Below are 18312 nucleotides of genomic sequence, written 5' to 3'. Positions count from 1 at the left end.
TTTTTCAGAGGTCACCTAAAATAAAAAAAAGGGTTGAGTTGCAAAAAGTTGTTCCCGAGGTTTTTTTGGTACTTATGTATTATCTGGGCTGCCGATTTTTTTGATTGTATGCCTTAACTTAAGGCATACAATCAGATGCGATGCGATATCGCATCGCATCGCATACGACCATATCGCATGCGATGCCCCGATTTTTCCATAGGATTCAATGTTAAAATGGACTCAGTCCATTTTAACATTGAATCCTATGGAAAAATCGGGTCCATCGCATCGCATCGCATGCGATATGGTCGGATGCGATGCGATGGACCCGATTTCAAAATCGGCAGCCCAGTTAATACATAAGTACCGTTTTTTTATATTTTATTTTTTTCCTGGGGTAAAATGCTTTTAAAAATAGGAAAGGGTAAAAACTAAAGTTTCTCATTGCCTCGAACAGGATATAGTGGCAGTAAGTGGTTAAAGCTTCAGGTTCCTAAAAAATAATGCTCATAGCTGTCTAATTACTCTGTGCCCAGAGATTCAAAATTGAAAAACCTGATAAGACATGAAGATAGATCAAACTGTGTCTTTATCCAGTCCTCTGGATCAGCTCACCTACTGTACTTCATATGGCATCCTGGCATGTACACTGGTACTCAATGTCTCCTGGGTCCAGGGCCGGTGCAAGCCCTGTCAGCGCCCCAGGCAATAATCCCCGCCACCCCCCTCCACTCCCCCTCTCCCCTCTGGGGGGGGATTTCAGCGGGCACTACCCGTTCCTTCCTCCAGCTCTCCTCTGCGGTAGCTTTGCTGCTGCTGGCCGGCTGCAGCTCACCTACCACCCTCCAGTGGCCGGCGCCCTAGGAAAATGCCTAAACCTGCCTAGTGGTGGCGCCGGCCCTGCCTGGGTCACCCTGTGCATGCCATCCCCTGCAATACCCTTTTCCACTTCAACAGTGTGATTAGGCCTAGCACAGAAGTGTGCATTCCTCTGGGTGTAGTATGGCGGGCCGACAGCCGGGATTCCGACGGTGTACAGACACCGGAATCCCAAGATACCCCTTGCAGGCTCACTGCACTAGCCACAGGTTCTATTCTCCCTCTATGGGGGAGAATAGATCATGTAATTAGCCTAAGAATTGAAGTTTTATTACATGATGTAACTTTACCATGGTTTTTTTTTTTTTTTGTATGCCCAAATTTTGGTTTGGTATGGATAAATCATGACTGTTGGGGTCAATAGGAAACTGAAGGAGACTGTTGGGGACTAAGATGGTTGGGGAGGAGTAAGCAGATGCCTGGGTGTATGGACTGCAGAAGTGCAGTGAGATACCTGCAAGATTTAGACATTTGACATTACATACAGTATATGCTGCATATTTCCAGTAAAAAACTATTTTAAGGGGATCCCCCCAGATATTACATACTGACTTAATGTATGATTGAGGGACCACATTGCCATTTATCAGATGTGGTCCCTCTATTTCTGACAGCAGTTGCTGTCCCATTAACTTTCTAGTAGCAATGCGATACTGTAAGATTTAACAAGCTCATCAATGCCATTTGAAAATGCCGTTGTGTTCTAGATTCTGGGCTGCTCACAAAATCCCTCCTTTCCCCAGCAATGGCCACTGCACATCTGTGACACTGGTGGCATTGCACCACTACAATAAAACACATGTCCACCAGGGGTATTTTAAGACAGTAGGAAGTCCTTGCGCAGTCTGCCATGGCCATCTATCTCGCCAGCACTTCCACTTAGTGGCCAATGCCAGAGTCTACTTTGCACATGCAGAAAATAGTGTGGCATTTTCCGTGTCATTTTCTTGGATACCAAAAGCAGAACTTTGCCAGAACATTAATTTATTATTTTAAAATGCTGCAGGATGTCTTTATTTTTTTAATGAGACCATTTTTTTTTTTCAATTTTTTTTAGTAAGGATAAAATCACTGTTAACAGGTGATATTTTGTTGCTATTCGTTTGCGATCTACAGTATTCCTCCAAGATACTGTGGATGTGAAAATACTGTAGCCACCTACTGTATTGTACAGTAGCGGAGCTTTCTTGCAGAAAAATGTGACCTTGCCAGATATTTACAGCGACTCAATTGCCGAAACAGTGCTTTCACATTAGGTAATGCGACCAACCCCCTGTTGAATTCCGCAGTGAGCTATTATTTGGCTGGGAATCAATTGAACAAATCCCAGTCACAATGCTACATTCTGACAGCCTCTCCTGCAGTTGCCATAATAGAACTGGTGCATTTTGTAAATCTAAACAAATGATAACATTATTTAGTCTTTTTGCTGTACTTGTGTAGTTTCACGGCGGCAGTTACGTAGTTAGCGCAGCATTCCTGTCAGAATCAGCGTAGTGTTCCCACAGCAATTGGGCTACGCTAACAGCATAGCTTAAGCTGCCGCCGTGAAACTACAGAAGTAGTCAGTCAGGCATCCCTGTTAGTATCATCGTTGTGTTCCCGCCCATTCGCGGGCGGCCAGAGCTTACGTAGTTAGCGTAGTCAGTCTGCGCTTATTACATTGTGTGGGAACCATTGACTATTTTAACCTGCCTTTCATGACCGGTGTGAATGTGTTTCTGAAACACCCCCACTCTATCCACGCCAGCCTGAAGCGTGGCAAGTGGATGCGTTATGCGTCCTCCCGACCTTTTCATACCCCCCTATCCACGTCGGCGTGGAGTTGATTTAATAAAGTGGGGTGAGCATAGTGAGGGTGTTAATCGGCTCACGGATGTCATGGCTGTCTTGGCTTAGCTTCAGCTGCTGCATTACTAAGTTTTCTTGTGGTGTGATACGGGGGCGGTTGGGGGGGGGGTGACACATTGAGTTGCTACACCGGTGACACCAACCCTAGTGACGCCTTTGATCTCACTTATAGTTATTAAAGGCATGCTTAGCTGAAATACACAAAGATTCAAATAAAAAAAAACACTAACAAATGTTGTATGTGATTGAATAATCAAGTGTGGCACCTTACTATGCAATACAAGCATTTTTATGTCAATATTTGTAATCTAGTATATACTATTATTTTTTTATGTACTTTATGTATAGATATTTAATTGGTTTGTGGTGTTTTATTATTTTCGATAGGCCTACCAGCTGTCTAGAGGAAGAGTGTGGCCCATGATAATAATCCTGTGCCTTATTGCTGCAATCCTCTCTGCATTCTTAGACAATGTCACCACAATGCTGCTTTTCACTCCAGTCACAATAAGGTACTGTACCTGTTTTTCTATTCATAATCATTGGGTGTTAACTACATATTTTCCCTTTTAGCTATATTGATCACATAATGCCTGGATAAAGTTACTTTTCTTGGTGTGCTAGTTTTGACAGTCAAATGTATCTACTTACTCACAAAAGTAACATTGTTTATGTACTTTTTAATGGCAAAGGAATATTGGTCTTGTTGTGAATCATTAACAATATCTTTTCCTTGTTTATGTTCCTACTCAGGGATGTATCCAGAACAAAAAGTCAGGGGGCACCATGACAAGAAAGAGGGGTGTGTGTTTGGAAGTTGTCTGCCCCTAGAAGAGTGGGTGTGGTCTTGCAATGAGGGCATGGCCTCACAAAGGGATGTCATCTCAAAGGGAATGCTGTATCCATATGATGAAGATAAGATATCATATCATATGGGAAGATAGTGCTGCAAGGCAGAGGCAGTTGGTGACACGGAGGTTATGGAGAGGAAGTGCATGACAGGAAAAGGATGAGAGAGTGAAAGAGTTCCTAGGGTGCGGCTACTTAGTGTGCGTGAACTCTACTAGAACTTTTAGCACTATGGTGTTGTATTTGAATTTTGTCTAAATTCATTTTTGTCTGACCATAAAGCTCTTTGATGCCAGGGAGAGGGTGATAGCATTGTGCCACAGGGAGAGGGGGATGCCAGGGAGAGGGGGATGCCAGGGAGAGGGGGATGCCAGGGAGAGGGTGATAGCAGTGTTCTACAGGGAGAGGGGGATGCCAGGGAGAGGGTGATAGCAGTGTTCTACAGGGAGAGGGGGATGCCAGGGAGAGGGTGATAGCAGTGTTCTACAGGGAGAGGGGGATGCCAAGGAGAGGGTGATAGCAGTGTTCTACAGGGAGAGGGGGATGCCAGGGAGAGGGTGATAGCAGTGGGTTACGGGGAGAGAGGCACAAGATCCTCAGTGATGGTGGGGCATGGATGTGTTTACAGAGCCTTTTTATTATTGCCACCAACTGTATACTAGCAGAGGGCTTGAGGGGAGAGGCCAGTATGTCGTTCATCCATGTGATCAGAGCTACAAATAGGGCACATATTCTGACATATACCCACTATGTCGCTAACTTTGCACACTCCCATGCCTCATCAGTGACATCGTCAGTCAGCCCTGTGTGTAGGGCTGTCAGAAGACTTTGCTAGTTGCATTGGCAGGTGTGTGTGCACTTGCTGATGCCAACTTCTGATACACTGCGAGGTACACATTGGGCCTGATTCTGGTTCACTTGCAAAAGCAAATTGTCTGGCATATGTATCATGTGCAGAGATAATTAGATTTGGGTAAGTTATTTTGTTTCTGTGCAGAGTAAATACTGGCTGCTTTATTTTTACACTGCAATATAGATATCCACATGGTTTTGTCCATTAAAGAAAGAATTTGCTTCTGTGGTTGAACCAGAATCAGGGCCATTGTGTAGTGTGTACCTATCTTTACAGCGTATTGCAGTATTTCTAGTATACTAGTTAGAGATAGTAGCAGATGACCTATTGAAGTGATTGTTTAAGCTAACATAGCCTCTTTGGATGTTGCATTAAGGCTGTGTAAAGTCTACAATTATGTTTTTTTTTAAGGTTAAAGCTTCTTTAAATCGGTATTGTAAACACCTAATATCTGGAGACCCCATTAGTGTAAAGATAAACTCACTCATCTAAATATATGCGAACATATGCAAAATAGGTAAATTTTAGATTTGCCTATGGTATGTAAAAGAAAACTGCAAAATACTGTAAGTACCAGTGGCTCCCATAATCCTATAGCTTCCCAATTTAATACAAAATACATTTAAAGCTTTTCAATGATTCATGGTTCATAGCGGTGTCAACCAAATAAATTACATTTTAGAAACGCAGACCATCCAATACTTTGGCTTTTGAATTCGTAGTACAGAATAAGCCTTGCCCTTTTTAGTCTGACAGCTCTACAGTATATAAGTGAAAACAAGGTGTCAAGGTAGATGAAGTCTGATACTTCACAACATGGAGCAGTACCTGCAAATTACTTTCATCCGTCTGCTGAGTATAAATGAGAAGGCGACATTGCATTGTTTAATGGTCACTACTCTGATCTAAAAGTATTTTGTGTAATAAGAAATATCTAGCAGATCACTGTTCCACATAAAATTACCATTATTTTATTCCTTCAGTCATGTCACGGTCTAATAGGATTTCTACGTTAGCTAGGCCCCTTTTAAAATGTGTTTTTTTTTTTGCTCTTATGAAAGCACTAGATTGAACTACCAATATATTATATTTGCAAATGGCATTACCAGTCTAAAGTTTTTTTTTTTTTTTTTAAGAATGCACACATGCTTTAATAATAAGCAACTTCTCTATTTGTCAAGAAACCAAATTGAATGCTTATAGTAAATGTGATTCTACATTTTTTTTTTTTTTTTAAAAGCTTTTTATTAGGTATATAAGTTTACAATAACAATTATGACATACCGATGTGTATCGAACATTGTCATAGAGAATTATACAGAGTAATGCTAAATGATACACATGTAACAGACATGAAGCCTTGGTGATTATTCCTTAAAGAACGAGAGGAACCAAAAGGGTATATATTCCTAAACAACAAGGGCGTATTACACAGTGGACAAAAGACATATGACATACATAGGGAAGTCATGAGGGATGGGGGGGGGGGGGGGGGAGGAGGGAATACTCTAGACTGGAATGCTTATACAAGTTATGTTTTTGTCAGCAGCATAGGAAATCAACATTGTATAATCTTGTTATTCTAATAGATTAGGTTTATATGATTAGACATATACATATAGAATAAACATCACACCTACATCTAATGATGGCCATTTGCTAGTAACATTTTGGTAAACTATTAGTATATATATATATAGACGATTCTTCAAGTTTTTTGACTACTGGGAATAAGATGCATATAAAGGGACGTAGATTCAACCCCTTATATACGTAAAGCAAGAAGAAGTGAAAAGGATAAGTAGCTAAGGGGGTCGAGGTACGAAAATAGCTAGCTATACCTCTACTTCATCAAACATTTTGTATAAAGTATGACGATCTAAATCACAATCACCCTTGTTATTAAAGTTATTGTGAACCAAATAAGATAACCAATAATTGTACTCTCATGTGCTAACAAACAACGAAAGGATATGAGACTTGGTAGTCATGTCCAATGTTTCTATGAAGGGAGTCCATTTCTGAAGAAATTTTTGAGTTCCATTAGTAGAGTCCGTTTTAGCATATTTTCTGTCGTAGTATAATATCTGTGTGAGCTTCTGTTTTAGAGTTTTCAACAGAGGGGCGGTTTTCTGAGTCCAGTGAATCAGAATGCATTTCTTTGCGACTGCCAGTATTGTAATTAGTAAAGACAGGTTAGGTCCTTTGATTTTATCCATGGGCCATAACCGGAAGGATAAACCCATTAACGCCATAGGTTCCATAGAAAGTCTAACATAAAATATCTCAAACAGGAGGTTCAGCACTTTCCACCAGAATTTCCTAATCTTGGGACATAGCCACATACAATGCGAAAAATCTGCTGTTACATATTTACATTTAGGACATTTGCCGGTTTCCTCTGGTACCATGTACTTGCGCCTGTGTGGTGTAATATACGCCCTATGGACCGTGCGTAGGTATACTTCCTGCAAATACACAGATTTTAGAGCTTTCAAGGAGACTATGTAGCCCAAGAATGTCTTCTTGATTTAGTATTTGGGGTACATCTTGTGTCCATTTATTTAAAAGTAGATTCCATTGTGTGTTATCTAAGCATTTTTGTTTCATGAGAAATTGATACAAATATTTAACTTTATATTGTTTATTCTCTAGATAACTACAAAGTAAGTCTAAAGTGGTAACCTGGGAGATAAGTGTGGGTTGTGTTGGAGGAGTGTGTGGTGCTTTTATTGAAAGCAGGAAGTGTCTCACTTGGAGGTATAAAAAGAAATGTGACTGTGGTAGATCATATTTTTGAGAAAGGTATAGAAATGTATGTATGTTGCCTCCGGGATCAAATACTTTGCTGGATAGGTCAAGTCCTCTATTCCTCCACAAATTATACAGCGGATTGGAAATAGAAGGGATGAAAGATGGGTTTCCCCATAGATAAATATATTGCGAGATATAGGGGTTCCTATTGCAACTCCTATTCATCGACATCCACGCGGCATAAGTGTCCCTAAACAATATATTATTTTTAATTCCTGTGGGAATTTCAGAGAGTTTTGTTTGAATTAAGGCTCCTGGAGCATAAGGATAAAATACAGCTTTGTCTAGTATGGGATCTGTATAGGAGGCTTTATTTAGGATCCAGTCAGATATATATCTATAGAAGATTGCGTGGTTATAACTTTTTAAGTCTGGCAGACCGAATCCTCCTTCAGAACGTGGCGTTTGCAGTTTTGTTTTAGCAATCCTAGGACGCTTACCCTGCCATATAAATGTCAAGAACATGGATTCTAGGCGTAAGATGTCCGCACGGGTAAGCGCTAAAGGGAGCATTTGCATCTTGTAGAATATCTTTGGAAAGATAATTGAGTTTATGATCGCTAGACGACCCAAGAGAGACACGGGAAGATCTTTCCAAGCAGTAAGTTTAGTCTCTATAGTGGATATGGTTTGAGAAAAATTTAATGAATATAGCTTAGTCAAGTCTGCACATATCTGTATCCCCAGATATTTGAAATTTGATTTAGTGAAGGCAAAAGGGATCCTAAGGTTATGTAGGGTAGAGGGGTTCGCTCCTGCTAATAACATTATTTCAGATTTAGATATGTTGACTTTATATCCCGAGGTCATTCCAAACGATTGAATAAGGTTTAAAACTGCTGGGATAGATTGAGAGGGTTTTGAAAGGAATATCAATGTGTCGTCTGCAAAAAGTGCTATTTTGAGTTCTTCTGAATTAATCTTTATGCCGTGTATTAAAGGGGAGGTTCTAATTGCTATTGCCATCGGCTCAATTGCAATCGCAAAGAGCAATGGTGATAGGGGACAACCCTGACGGGTTCCCCTACCAAGCTGGAAATATTTTGACAACAGTCCATTGCAGGCTATAGCTAATCTGGGTTCAGAATATATTGTGCGGATCATTGCAACGAATTTGGAAGGGAATCCGAATTGTGTTAGGGTTTTAAACAGATGGGGCCATAGTACTAAATCAAATGCCTTCTCAGCATCGATTGTAAGGACCATATTAGGCGTGTCTTTAGTATTGAGAGAGGCATTGGAGTGTTGTATAGCCGCTAAAACTCTACGCACATTTGTAACTGAATGTCGCCCTGATATAAAACCAGTTTGATCTCTGTGGATTATCGGCGGTAGAATAGGTTTCAATCTCTCTGCTAAAATTTTTGTGAATAACTTGTAATCCGTGTTTAGCAGAGAGATTGGACGATAAGAGCCAGCGAGATCGAGGTCTCTTCCTGCCTTGGGGATAACTCGTATTGTTGCATCCGAGAAGTAACGAGGCAAGTTTTCCTGTTCTATTATATGATTGAAACAGGCGGTCAAGGGCTGAACAATATGTGGTTCCATGAGCTTGTAAAACTCATTTGAATACCCGTCAGGGCCCGGGGCCTTGCAAGTTTCAACTTTCCAATTGCCCATAAAACTTCGTCAGTACTAATCGGAGCAATCAAAGATGACCGCGACTGGTCTGCAATTTGTGGAAGGGGGAGTAAATCCCAGAAGGAGGGGTTAATTTGTGGGGATTGCTGTGTGTTAGAGGGTTGTGGTTGTTCTATGTTTTCAGGAGGATTTATGGGGTGTGTGTAGAGTTGCATGTAATATTCTCTCAACTCTTCTGCTATTTGCTCATCTGATTCCGTTTTAGTACCATCTTTCTTTATTAATGGGTGTACTACTGTTTTCTTTCTAGATCCTCTCAATAGGTTAGTAAGCATTGATCCTACTTTATTTCCGAATTTGTAAAACTTTGAGTGTACGTTAAAAAAGTGTTTGTCTCCTTGAAGTTTAAGGTATTCTTTGAAAAGCAATTTAGCTGTCTGGTATTTTACTCTGTTCTCTTGAGACGAATTAGTTTTAAAAGCCTGATATGTGTCTGTTAATTTTTGTTGCAGATCTAAATAGTTATTTTTTTGCTTTTTTTTAAGTGTGGAGACGTATGCAATCATTTCTCCTCGGATTACCGCCTTAGCCGCCTGCCAAAATGTCATAGGGTTTTGAACCCCGTCACTAGAATTATTTTTACAATACTCCTGCCACGTCGTGGATGTTAATTTATCTCTCAAATCTTGAGTCTGGGTCAGGTGAGAAGGGAAACTCCAGCCGCGTGGAGAGGTCGATGGGTTAGGTAATTGTAGGACTATAGATATCAGGCCATGGTCAGATAACAGTGGAGGTTGGATATTTATAGATTTGATGGAGGGGAAAAAGGTTTCAGCTGTTTATATATAGTCAATTCTTGACCACGTTTTGTGGGTCAATGATAGGCATGTGTATTCAGTTCCAATTGGGTTAAGTGAACGCCAAACATCAACAAGATTCAGTGATTTAATAACATAAGGAACACCTATTTTTGCAAGGGGAGAAGGGTGTTTCGAGGGAGGTGACCTATCCAGCAAATGCGATGATATGAGATTAACCCCTTCCCGACATTTGACGTACATTTACGTCATGGTCGGGAAGTACTTCCCGACACATGGCATAAATGTACGTCATGACTTCTAACTGTCACCGCGTCTATAGACGCGGTGACAGTTTGGAGATGTCTGCTGTCCCTGACAGCAGACATCCCCCCTCGCCGCCCAGGGGGGGCAGTGGTGCCCCCCCCAGTCGGCGATCGCTGCGATTGGCTGTTCAAAAGTGAACAGCCAATTGCAGCGTTTTCTGTGTTACCGGCGGCTAAGCCGCTCGGTAACACAGAGATCGGTGGTGATCGGTGCTGTTAAGTACAGCACCGATCACCACCGAGCGGCAGCCCGCCCTCCCACCCGCTCTCCCACCCGGCAGCCTCCCTCCCGGCAGCCTCCCTCCCACCCAGCCAGCCAGCAGCCGCAGCGCCAGCCCCCCTCCAACCCCCCCGCCAGCAGCAGCACAGTTAAATCTTTGATTTTTGTTTCAATTTATTTATATGAAATTATATATATATATATATATATATATATATATATATATATGTGTGTGTGTGTATATATATATATATATATATATATATATATATATATATATATATATATATATGTGTGTGTGTATATGTATATATATATATATATATATATATATATATATATGTATATATATATATATATACATATATATATATATATATATATATATATATATATACATACATATATATATATATATATATATATATATATATATATATATATATATATATATATATATATATACATATATACATACATACATACATACATACATACACATATATATATATACATACAGTGATCGGTGCTGTTAAGTACAGCACCGATCACCACCGATCGCCAGCCCCCCCTACCACCCACCCGGCTGCCGCAGCGCCAGCACCCCTCCCACCCCCCCACCAGCCGCAGCGCCAGCCCCCCTCCCAAAGCTGGTGAGCAAAATGGGGTCACATGTGGGGGGGTTCCACTGTATTGGTGCTTCGGGGGTCTTGCTAATGCGACATAGCACCCACCATTCATTCCACCACCAAAAATCACTCCTTCCCTTCTGAGTCCTGCCATGCACCCAAATGGTATTTTTGGGTCACATATGAGGCATTGCCGTACTCGGGAGAAATTGGGGCACAGACTTTGGGGTGCTTTGTCTCCTTCATTCCTTGCGAAAATGAAAAATTTTGAGCCAGAACTGCATTTTTGTGTAAAAAATTACATTTTTTTACACAAAAATGCAGATCTGGCTCAAATTTTTTCATTTTCACAAGGAATGAAGGAGACAAAGCACCCTAAAATCTGTGCCCCAATTTCTCCCGAGTATGGCAATGCCTCACATGTGACCAAAAAATACCAGTTGGGTGCATGGCAGGACTCAGAAGGGAAGGAGTGATTTTTGGATTTTGCAGCACAGATTCTGGTTGAATGACCCCTGAAGCACCCATACAGTGGAACCCCCCCACAAGTGACCCCATTTTGCAAACTACACCCTTCAGGGAATTCATCAGGGGGTATAGTGTACATTTTAAACCCCCAGGGGTTTCACCAATTTTGATACAACTGAGCTGTGAAAATGAAAAATTAAATTTTTTCATTTTCACAGCCCAGTTGTATCAAAATTGGTGAAACCCCTGGGGGTTTGAAATGTACACTATACCCCTAAATGAATTCCCTGAAGGGTGTAGTTTGCAAAATGGGGTGACTTGTGGGGGAGGTTCCTAACTTTTAGCACTTATGGTGCCTAGAAACCTACATGGTGCCTAAAAAAAAATCTCATAAAAAGGAGGCTCCAAAATCAAGTAGGTGCTCCTTCTATTATGAAGCCAGTGGTTTGGTCAACGTGCACACTAGGGCCACATATAGGATATTTATGAAAACAAAAGAATTGGGGGAATCAATTTTTAGTCACATTTCTCTAGTAAAATCTACTGTATTCCTTAGAAAAATGTATTAAAATTGAAACTCTGCAAAAAAAAGAAATTTTGAAATTTCACCTACACTTTGTTTTAATTCCTGTGAAACACATAAAGGGTTAACAAACTTCCAAAATGCTGTTTTGAATACTGTGAGGGGTGCAGTTTTTGAAATGGCATCATTTATGGGGGTGTCTCACATACAAGTCCCTCAAAGTCACATCAGAACTGAACTGGTCCCTAAAAAAATCAGTGTTTGAAATTTTCTTGAAAATTTGAGAATTTGCTATTCATATTTGAAGCCTCCTAGTGTCCAAAAAAATGAAAAGGAGGTTGAAATAATGATTGCAACATAAAGTAGACATATGGTCTTTGTTAGTTATTAACTATTTTGAGTGGTATGTTTATTTGTCTCACAAGCAGAAAATGTGACATTTTGCAAATTGCAAAATTTTCCATTTTTTCACGACATTTTGGTATTTTTCACAAAAAAACACAGACTGTATCGACCCAAATTTACCACTAACTTGAAGTACAATGTGTCACGAGAAAACAATCTCAAAATCACTGGGATAAGTAAAAGCAAAAAAAAGTTATCCCCACTTAAGTGAAACATGTCAGATTTGAAAAAAATGGCTCTGTCAGGAACGCAAAAACTGGCTGTGTCAGGAAGGGGTTAAAATCCCCGCATAGTATGAGTGTAGTTGGGTCTAAGGTATGCAGTTTAGCTAATAATTCTACAAAAAAGGACTTTTTGTACTGAGTTGGAGCATATAGGTTGCATAAATTATACAGATTTCCACTTAACTCAATCTCGGTTATTATATATCTTCCTTTAGTATCTGCAGTCGTAGCTTTAACCTGAGCTCCTAATGAGCGTTTAACCAGTGTGGCTACACCACATGACTTTGAATTTAGGGAGGAGGACCCCACTACCATCCATCCAAGCATCTGCAATTTTCTGACCTCCTCTATCAAGAGATGAGTCTCTTGTAAGCATATTATATCTACGTTTTGCTTGTTGAGGTATGTCAGCAATTTGCGTCTCTTAGCTGGTGTGTGTATGCCTCCTTTATTAAGAGAGCCTATAACCACTGACATTTAGCCTGTAATAAAGATTGTAGTAATTGCATTCCAGGGGAAGGAGGGGAGGAAAACACAAGAGGGAAACAAACAAGACAAATAGCGAAAGACATATACATAGTCAAAATTTGAGCAATAAAGAACTATTTATCGTGCAGCTAAATAGAATGTTACTTATCTAAACTATGGACTTCCGTAACTACAGCATTACGTGACTGCAGATCAGATCAGCATCTGCAGTAATGAGATCTAATGTTGTGTGGCGGGGATGCCCCGTCACCCGCCCAGCCTCTAAAATAGGAATACTTAAGTTATCTGTCAACATATTAAACAAACAGAATTCACAGATATTACTGTAAAAGCAACTCTACTTATGATTTACATAACCTATCTATAAGCCTCATAATAGGCTAAAGTTGTAGAAAACCTGCGAAAATCAGAGCAGTATTTTGTGTTAATTCAGCCCACTTTAGCTCCAGGAGCGTCAGTTATATCTTGAGCCTCTTCTTCTCTAGTTGGTATCAAGTGCTGCTTTCGAAGAAAAGATTCTGCTGCTTTAGGGTCTAGAAAATCATGAGGGCCCGTATCTGTCAGGATTCTGAGACGAGCTGGAAATAGCATAAAAAATCTACATCTAGCTTGTATCATAGCTGAACATACAGAGGAGAAGGATCGTCTGGCTTTTGATACTTTGCTCGAGAAGTCCTGAAAAATCCTGATAGTATGACCTTCCCATTTAATTGGGTTTGTTTTCCTCGATGCGGCCCATATGGCCTGCTTATGTAGGTAGTTCAGAATCTTCAGGATCACTACTCTAGGTCTCGTGGCAGATTGTGGCGTACTGCTGCCCATTCTATGAATCCTTTCCACCACTATGTCTGCGCATGGAGGATCAGGTTGTAATATTTTTAGGATGACATTACGAAAAAAATGATCTAGTTGAGAGTCTTTTATTGTCTCAGGAATCCCAGTTATTCTAATATTATTTCTCCTGGTTCTATTTTCAATATTTTCAATCCTGTCAGATAAATGCTTATTCTCTTGTTTGAGAGTTTTGACTGATTTTTGAAGAGCCTGGATATCATCCATATTATTACTGATCTGAGCCTCAGCTTCGGTCATTCTTTCTGATAGTCTGTCTATCTGTTCAGTGATATCACAAACGGCTTTCTGTAATAAAGGAGCCAGGGAAGCTTGTATTAGGGATATTAATTCCCCTTGGTTTATATAAGCCATACCTTGGGTGTTAGTAGTATCAGGAATGCCTGGAGGCTTGTTTGGTGCAGAGTCTGTAATCGGTTTCTTAGCCGCTGGAGTTCCCGGGGTTTTGTCTCCTGCCGGGGCCATGTTTTGTTCAATACAGCGTTTCTCCTGTCTTTGCGACTGGGGAGCTTGCGGGTGTTTGGATGATGTTTGCGGTTCTAGGAACTCGTCCATGCCCGCTACGAGTCGCCTGGGAGAGCGGGAACGACTTTTTCTCGATGCAGACAGGTTTGTGGCGTTTTGAAGTCGGGTGGGTAACGGGGCTGCGAGAAGCTGCTGCTCACTTCTCCATGCCGCTCGGAAGTCTTGCACTACTGGTGTTTAATGATGTTTCATATAGTGCATATGTAGTGCTAGTCTAGATCTCAGAGATTTGAGAGGGGGGGGGGGGGTGGGAGGTGGAAGATGACAGGATCCACTTGTAGATTAGGACCAGGGAGGGAGAACACTGCTTTAATATATAATATAAATTGCTAGATAGATAGAAGAATAGGCTATAAGCTTGTATCAGTCCTCAAGTAGTTGAAGCCCAAGGTAGGTAACAGTCAGAGGGAAGTAGGTACTGTATTGTTGGGATTTAAGCAGGTAATGCAAGGCTATAGCAAAAATCCAGTGACTGTATAAAGTGTTAGAGAGGAGTTAAAATGGCCGCCGTTACTGCAGAGGGAAAGGCTTTGTGGGGTAAAGAACTAGGTCTCTCTTTGCTGATATTGATAGCAGGGAGCCTTGAGAGGGGGTCTCCGGCTGTAAGGGAGAGTCAGGGGAGAGAGCCAGTATCGTTTATTACCTTTTGCGGGTAATTACGTCCGCGATCGCCGCTCCGGAGCTTGAATCCCGGCAGGACTTTAAAATTTAGGTCCCGGCTTCTCTCGGCGGGTAGGCCGCAACCCGCAGGAACGTCTGGAGACGCTCCCCGGCTCCGCAGCTGTCTCCGCCAGACGCCCCCCGGTGTCCGGCTGGCAGACACCAGACCTCTGGATAAAATACAAGAAGGGGTCAGCTATAAAAGGGTGTTATGTGGCCCCTAGGATGGTGAGCTTCAGGAACAAGCAGCCACTCCGGTCCTCGGTCCGTGATTCTACATATTTAACTATTCCAAAACTATCTCCATATTTAGTATTGTCCCATTTTTTTTCCGCTGTTGAAGTTGAAACCTTCCATAGTATTATATTGTGTTGGGGTCTAAGCAGTGACTAATGCAGTGGTAGCCAACCCTAGCCCTCGAGAGCTACCAACAGTGCACATTTTCCAGACAACCTAGCTGCTGCACTCATTAATCACTGACACATTTTAAAAGATACACAGATGGAGTTAATTATCTCACTTGTGATCCTGTGAGGAGACCTGCAAAACATGCACTGTTGGTAGCTCTCGAGGACTAGGGTTGGCTACCCCAGGACTAATGCAACCTGTATTATACCCCTTTCACACTGCAGCTCTTAATCGGTATATTGCAGATTTTTTTGCCTTTTTAAAATGGTTAGTGCTGCAGTGTGAAAGCACCAATCTGTATTTACTGGTTACAAATAACCGGTATTTGCAAATGGGTGAAAAAAGAGTCCTACACGGTTCAGAGCCGTTTTTTTATGCAGTGTGAACGTCTCTGAACCGGTTTATAGGACTCAGGCAGCAGCTATGAGAGCGCAGTGCATATGTAATGAGCAGCTAATTCATATGCACTGTGCTCATTACATACGCACTATGCTGCCTTATAGCTACAATCTGTCCTGCTTTCACACTGCAAACCTGCTTGAGACCCGGTTTTTATGTGCAGTGTGAAAGGGGATTTAAACTGTAATATACAGTTTTAAGTACCGTTTCAAAATACCGGATCTCAAACGGTACAATGTGAAAGCAGCATCCTAATGATCATATTGCAAAAAAAAAATTAAATAAATAATGAAGCCTGGTTGGCGAGACTGTAGGGAAAACATTTTCACTAAACAATTATAAGGGTATTATTGAACCATTTTGAGAATGATTGATTAAAAGGGAAAATAAAATTATTAATTATTGTAGTTTTGTAATCTGGCACATTAGTTATGAACCTAATGTGTGAGACTAGCATTGAAAATATAACCTTACAAGTGAGCTACAAGGGATGCGAGTGCCACAGTGGAATGAGGCAACATGTACAAGATGGAAAGCTTAATTAACTCCTTAATTATTCTTAATCTCTAATAAATTAATAAACAAGTTGAGTTTATAGAATTACAGCAATATGAAAATTGCACTTAGGCAAGAACAGTGTCTGATCTACTTTTGTTTTTAATTAATAAGTTAGCATAAAGCAAGATAAAAGCATTGAAGGTGTCCCAGAGCATTGCTTTTCATTAGACATAGACACATAAAAACAAGTCTATTAGGAGGCAGGTCTCTTATGGCTATGATGATGATGGTGGTGGTGGTGGTGGTGGTGGTGGTGGTCTGTCAGCAGTGCTCTCTAGCCACTGATCAGATGGCTGCACATTGACCTTTCTGGTTGATAGTATTAAATTAATTAGCATGGTTTCAATACTAGATGAAGTTCTAGCCATTTATCTACATGACTAATTTACCATTTCCAATTGGTCTAATGCAGGAAAGCTATAAAAGAAAGGAACCCTCCACCTTCATAGGGTGCTCTAAAATGAACAAAACTACTTCCCTGATAGGTACTGGGATCAACACCGTTCCTCTTGGTGGCACATTTTGTTTATGTAAATAAATAAAAGTCAAACACCAACAGTCCTAGTTTAATACTGAATACTGTTAGGTGACTCTGTTAAATAGAATTTCAAATTCAAACCAATTATCATAGGTTTAATCAATGGGGATTAATGAAACCTCATTTACTCAGACAATAAACTTTTTTATATCAGGTGCATCAATGTGGTATCTTATGGTGACTTCTCCCCCTGGTCCAGATGACCCAGATGACAGCTGAAGTGAAATAAAATCCACTTTATTGACATGTGATAAACCATAAAAATAAAGGATACTTGTCTTAGGAGTTTCAGGAGTTCTGAGTGGATCGATGTTCTATCCAAAGAGACGGGCCCTGTCACTCTCAGGTACTCAATTCCAGTGATGAGGTCCCAGCTCCGATGCATTTCGATCTATACCTAGATCTGTTTAAAAAAAGATCTAGGTATAGATCGAAAGGCATTGGAGCTGACTGTTCATACTCGCCTCCCCCCGGCTAAAATACTGGTGGGTCCTCTTCTCCAGTAGCATCCAGAGGGTTAAAAAAAACGCACTACCTGGCCCCTGAACTAGAAGCACCACTTGTGTGTATTCTCACAAGTTGCTCTTCCCCACTATCTATTTGGTCTCATTTAATGTCACTGCATAACTTCTTTTTGTCTGGTAATGAAGCTCATGATGGCTTTAATCAGGTGCGTATTTGAATATCAAAACCGGTACGAGATCCTCCATTCAGTCAATATTACCGCTAAACCAGGACCTAAAGATTTTTGTAATGATTGCACAGTGTACAATTATTTCTACCTACAGTATATTGTGGTAACCTTAACAACCTGGCTTTGTTAAAGGAAGAACATTTGTGCATAACATTTAAATACTTATTGGCAGTTCACACCCACATTGTCTTCAGTAGCTCGTGGTAATATCATAAGTTGCGATACAGACAAAGCCTTTGGGGGTATTCAATATCTGCAGGATGTTTTGCAAGTCCAAAAATCAGCCGACTAGACCAAAAATAAAGGGAAATGGCATGCGCAAAAACATCCGTGATTGAATACTGATTGGTGAATCATTGCTGTTTTTTTCAACTGCCAAAAAAACCCCGGCAATGATTGAATTACTACCTCCCATTTGGTCAGGCTGTCAAACATCAATTTTAATTTTGATCCTGGTACTAACCTTATCAAGAGGAAATAAATTGCTACTAACAAAACTCTCAGCACAATGGATGTCTTCAGATACAGTACTTTGTCCTTCTAACTATTGATGCCTAGAGTCATGAATTTGTTTCATATTAATTGGCTAGATATGCCAATTAATGAAGATCATGTCCAAATTCCCTGGGCAAGGAATAAAGGAGCACTCACCAGATATTGTAAAAATCCATTTTTTGGATTTGTTTACAAGCAATAGTGTTTCATCAATGGTAATCTAGAAAAACAAGGGAGCCGTCGGTGCAGAGGTCTAGCTGCTTCAGCAGTCAGAGACCTACTGTCTCACCGCC

The 18312-nt window shown here is 40.7% G+C and overlaps 1 protein-coding gene across 2 annotated transcripts in view; it reads left to right on the top strand.

Annotated features, from left to right (window-relative positions):
- The window catches only part of OCA2 (OCA2 melanosomal transmembrane protein), a 205231-nt gene that overhangs the window by 99331 nt on the left and 87588 nt on the right, over nt 1-18312 (top strand). For both annotated transcript variants that reach the window (XM_083168584.1, XM_083168582.1), the window contains exon 13: nt 3100-3224. In XM_083168584.1, coding sequence (XP_083024710.1) covers nt 3100-3224 — 125 coding nt within the window. The remainder of the gene's footprint in view (nt 1-3099; nt 3225-18312) is intronic.

The sequence above is a fragment of the Crinia signifera genome, chromosome 2 (assembly GCF_055691185.1).
Source record: "Crinia signifera chromosome 2, ASM5569118v1, whole genome shotgun sequence".
NCBI lineage: Eukaryota > Metazoa > Chordata > Amphibia > Anura > Myobatrachidae > Crinia > Crinia signifera.
Note: the sequence above shows the minus strand (reverse complement) of the source record. Positions and strands in the feature narration are given on the sequence as shown.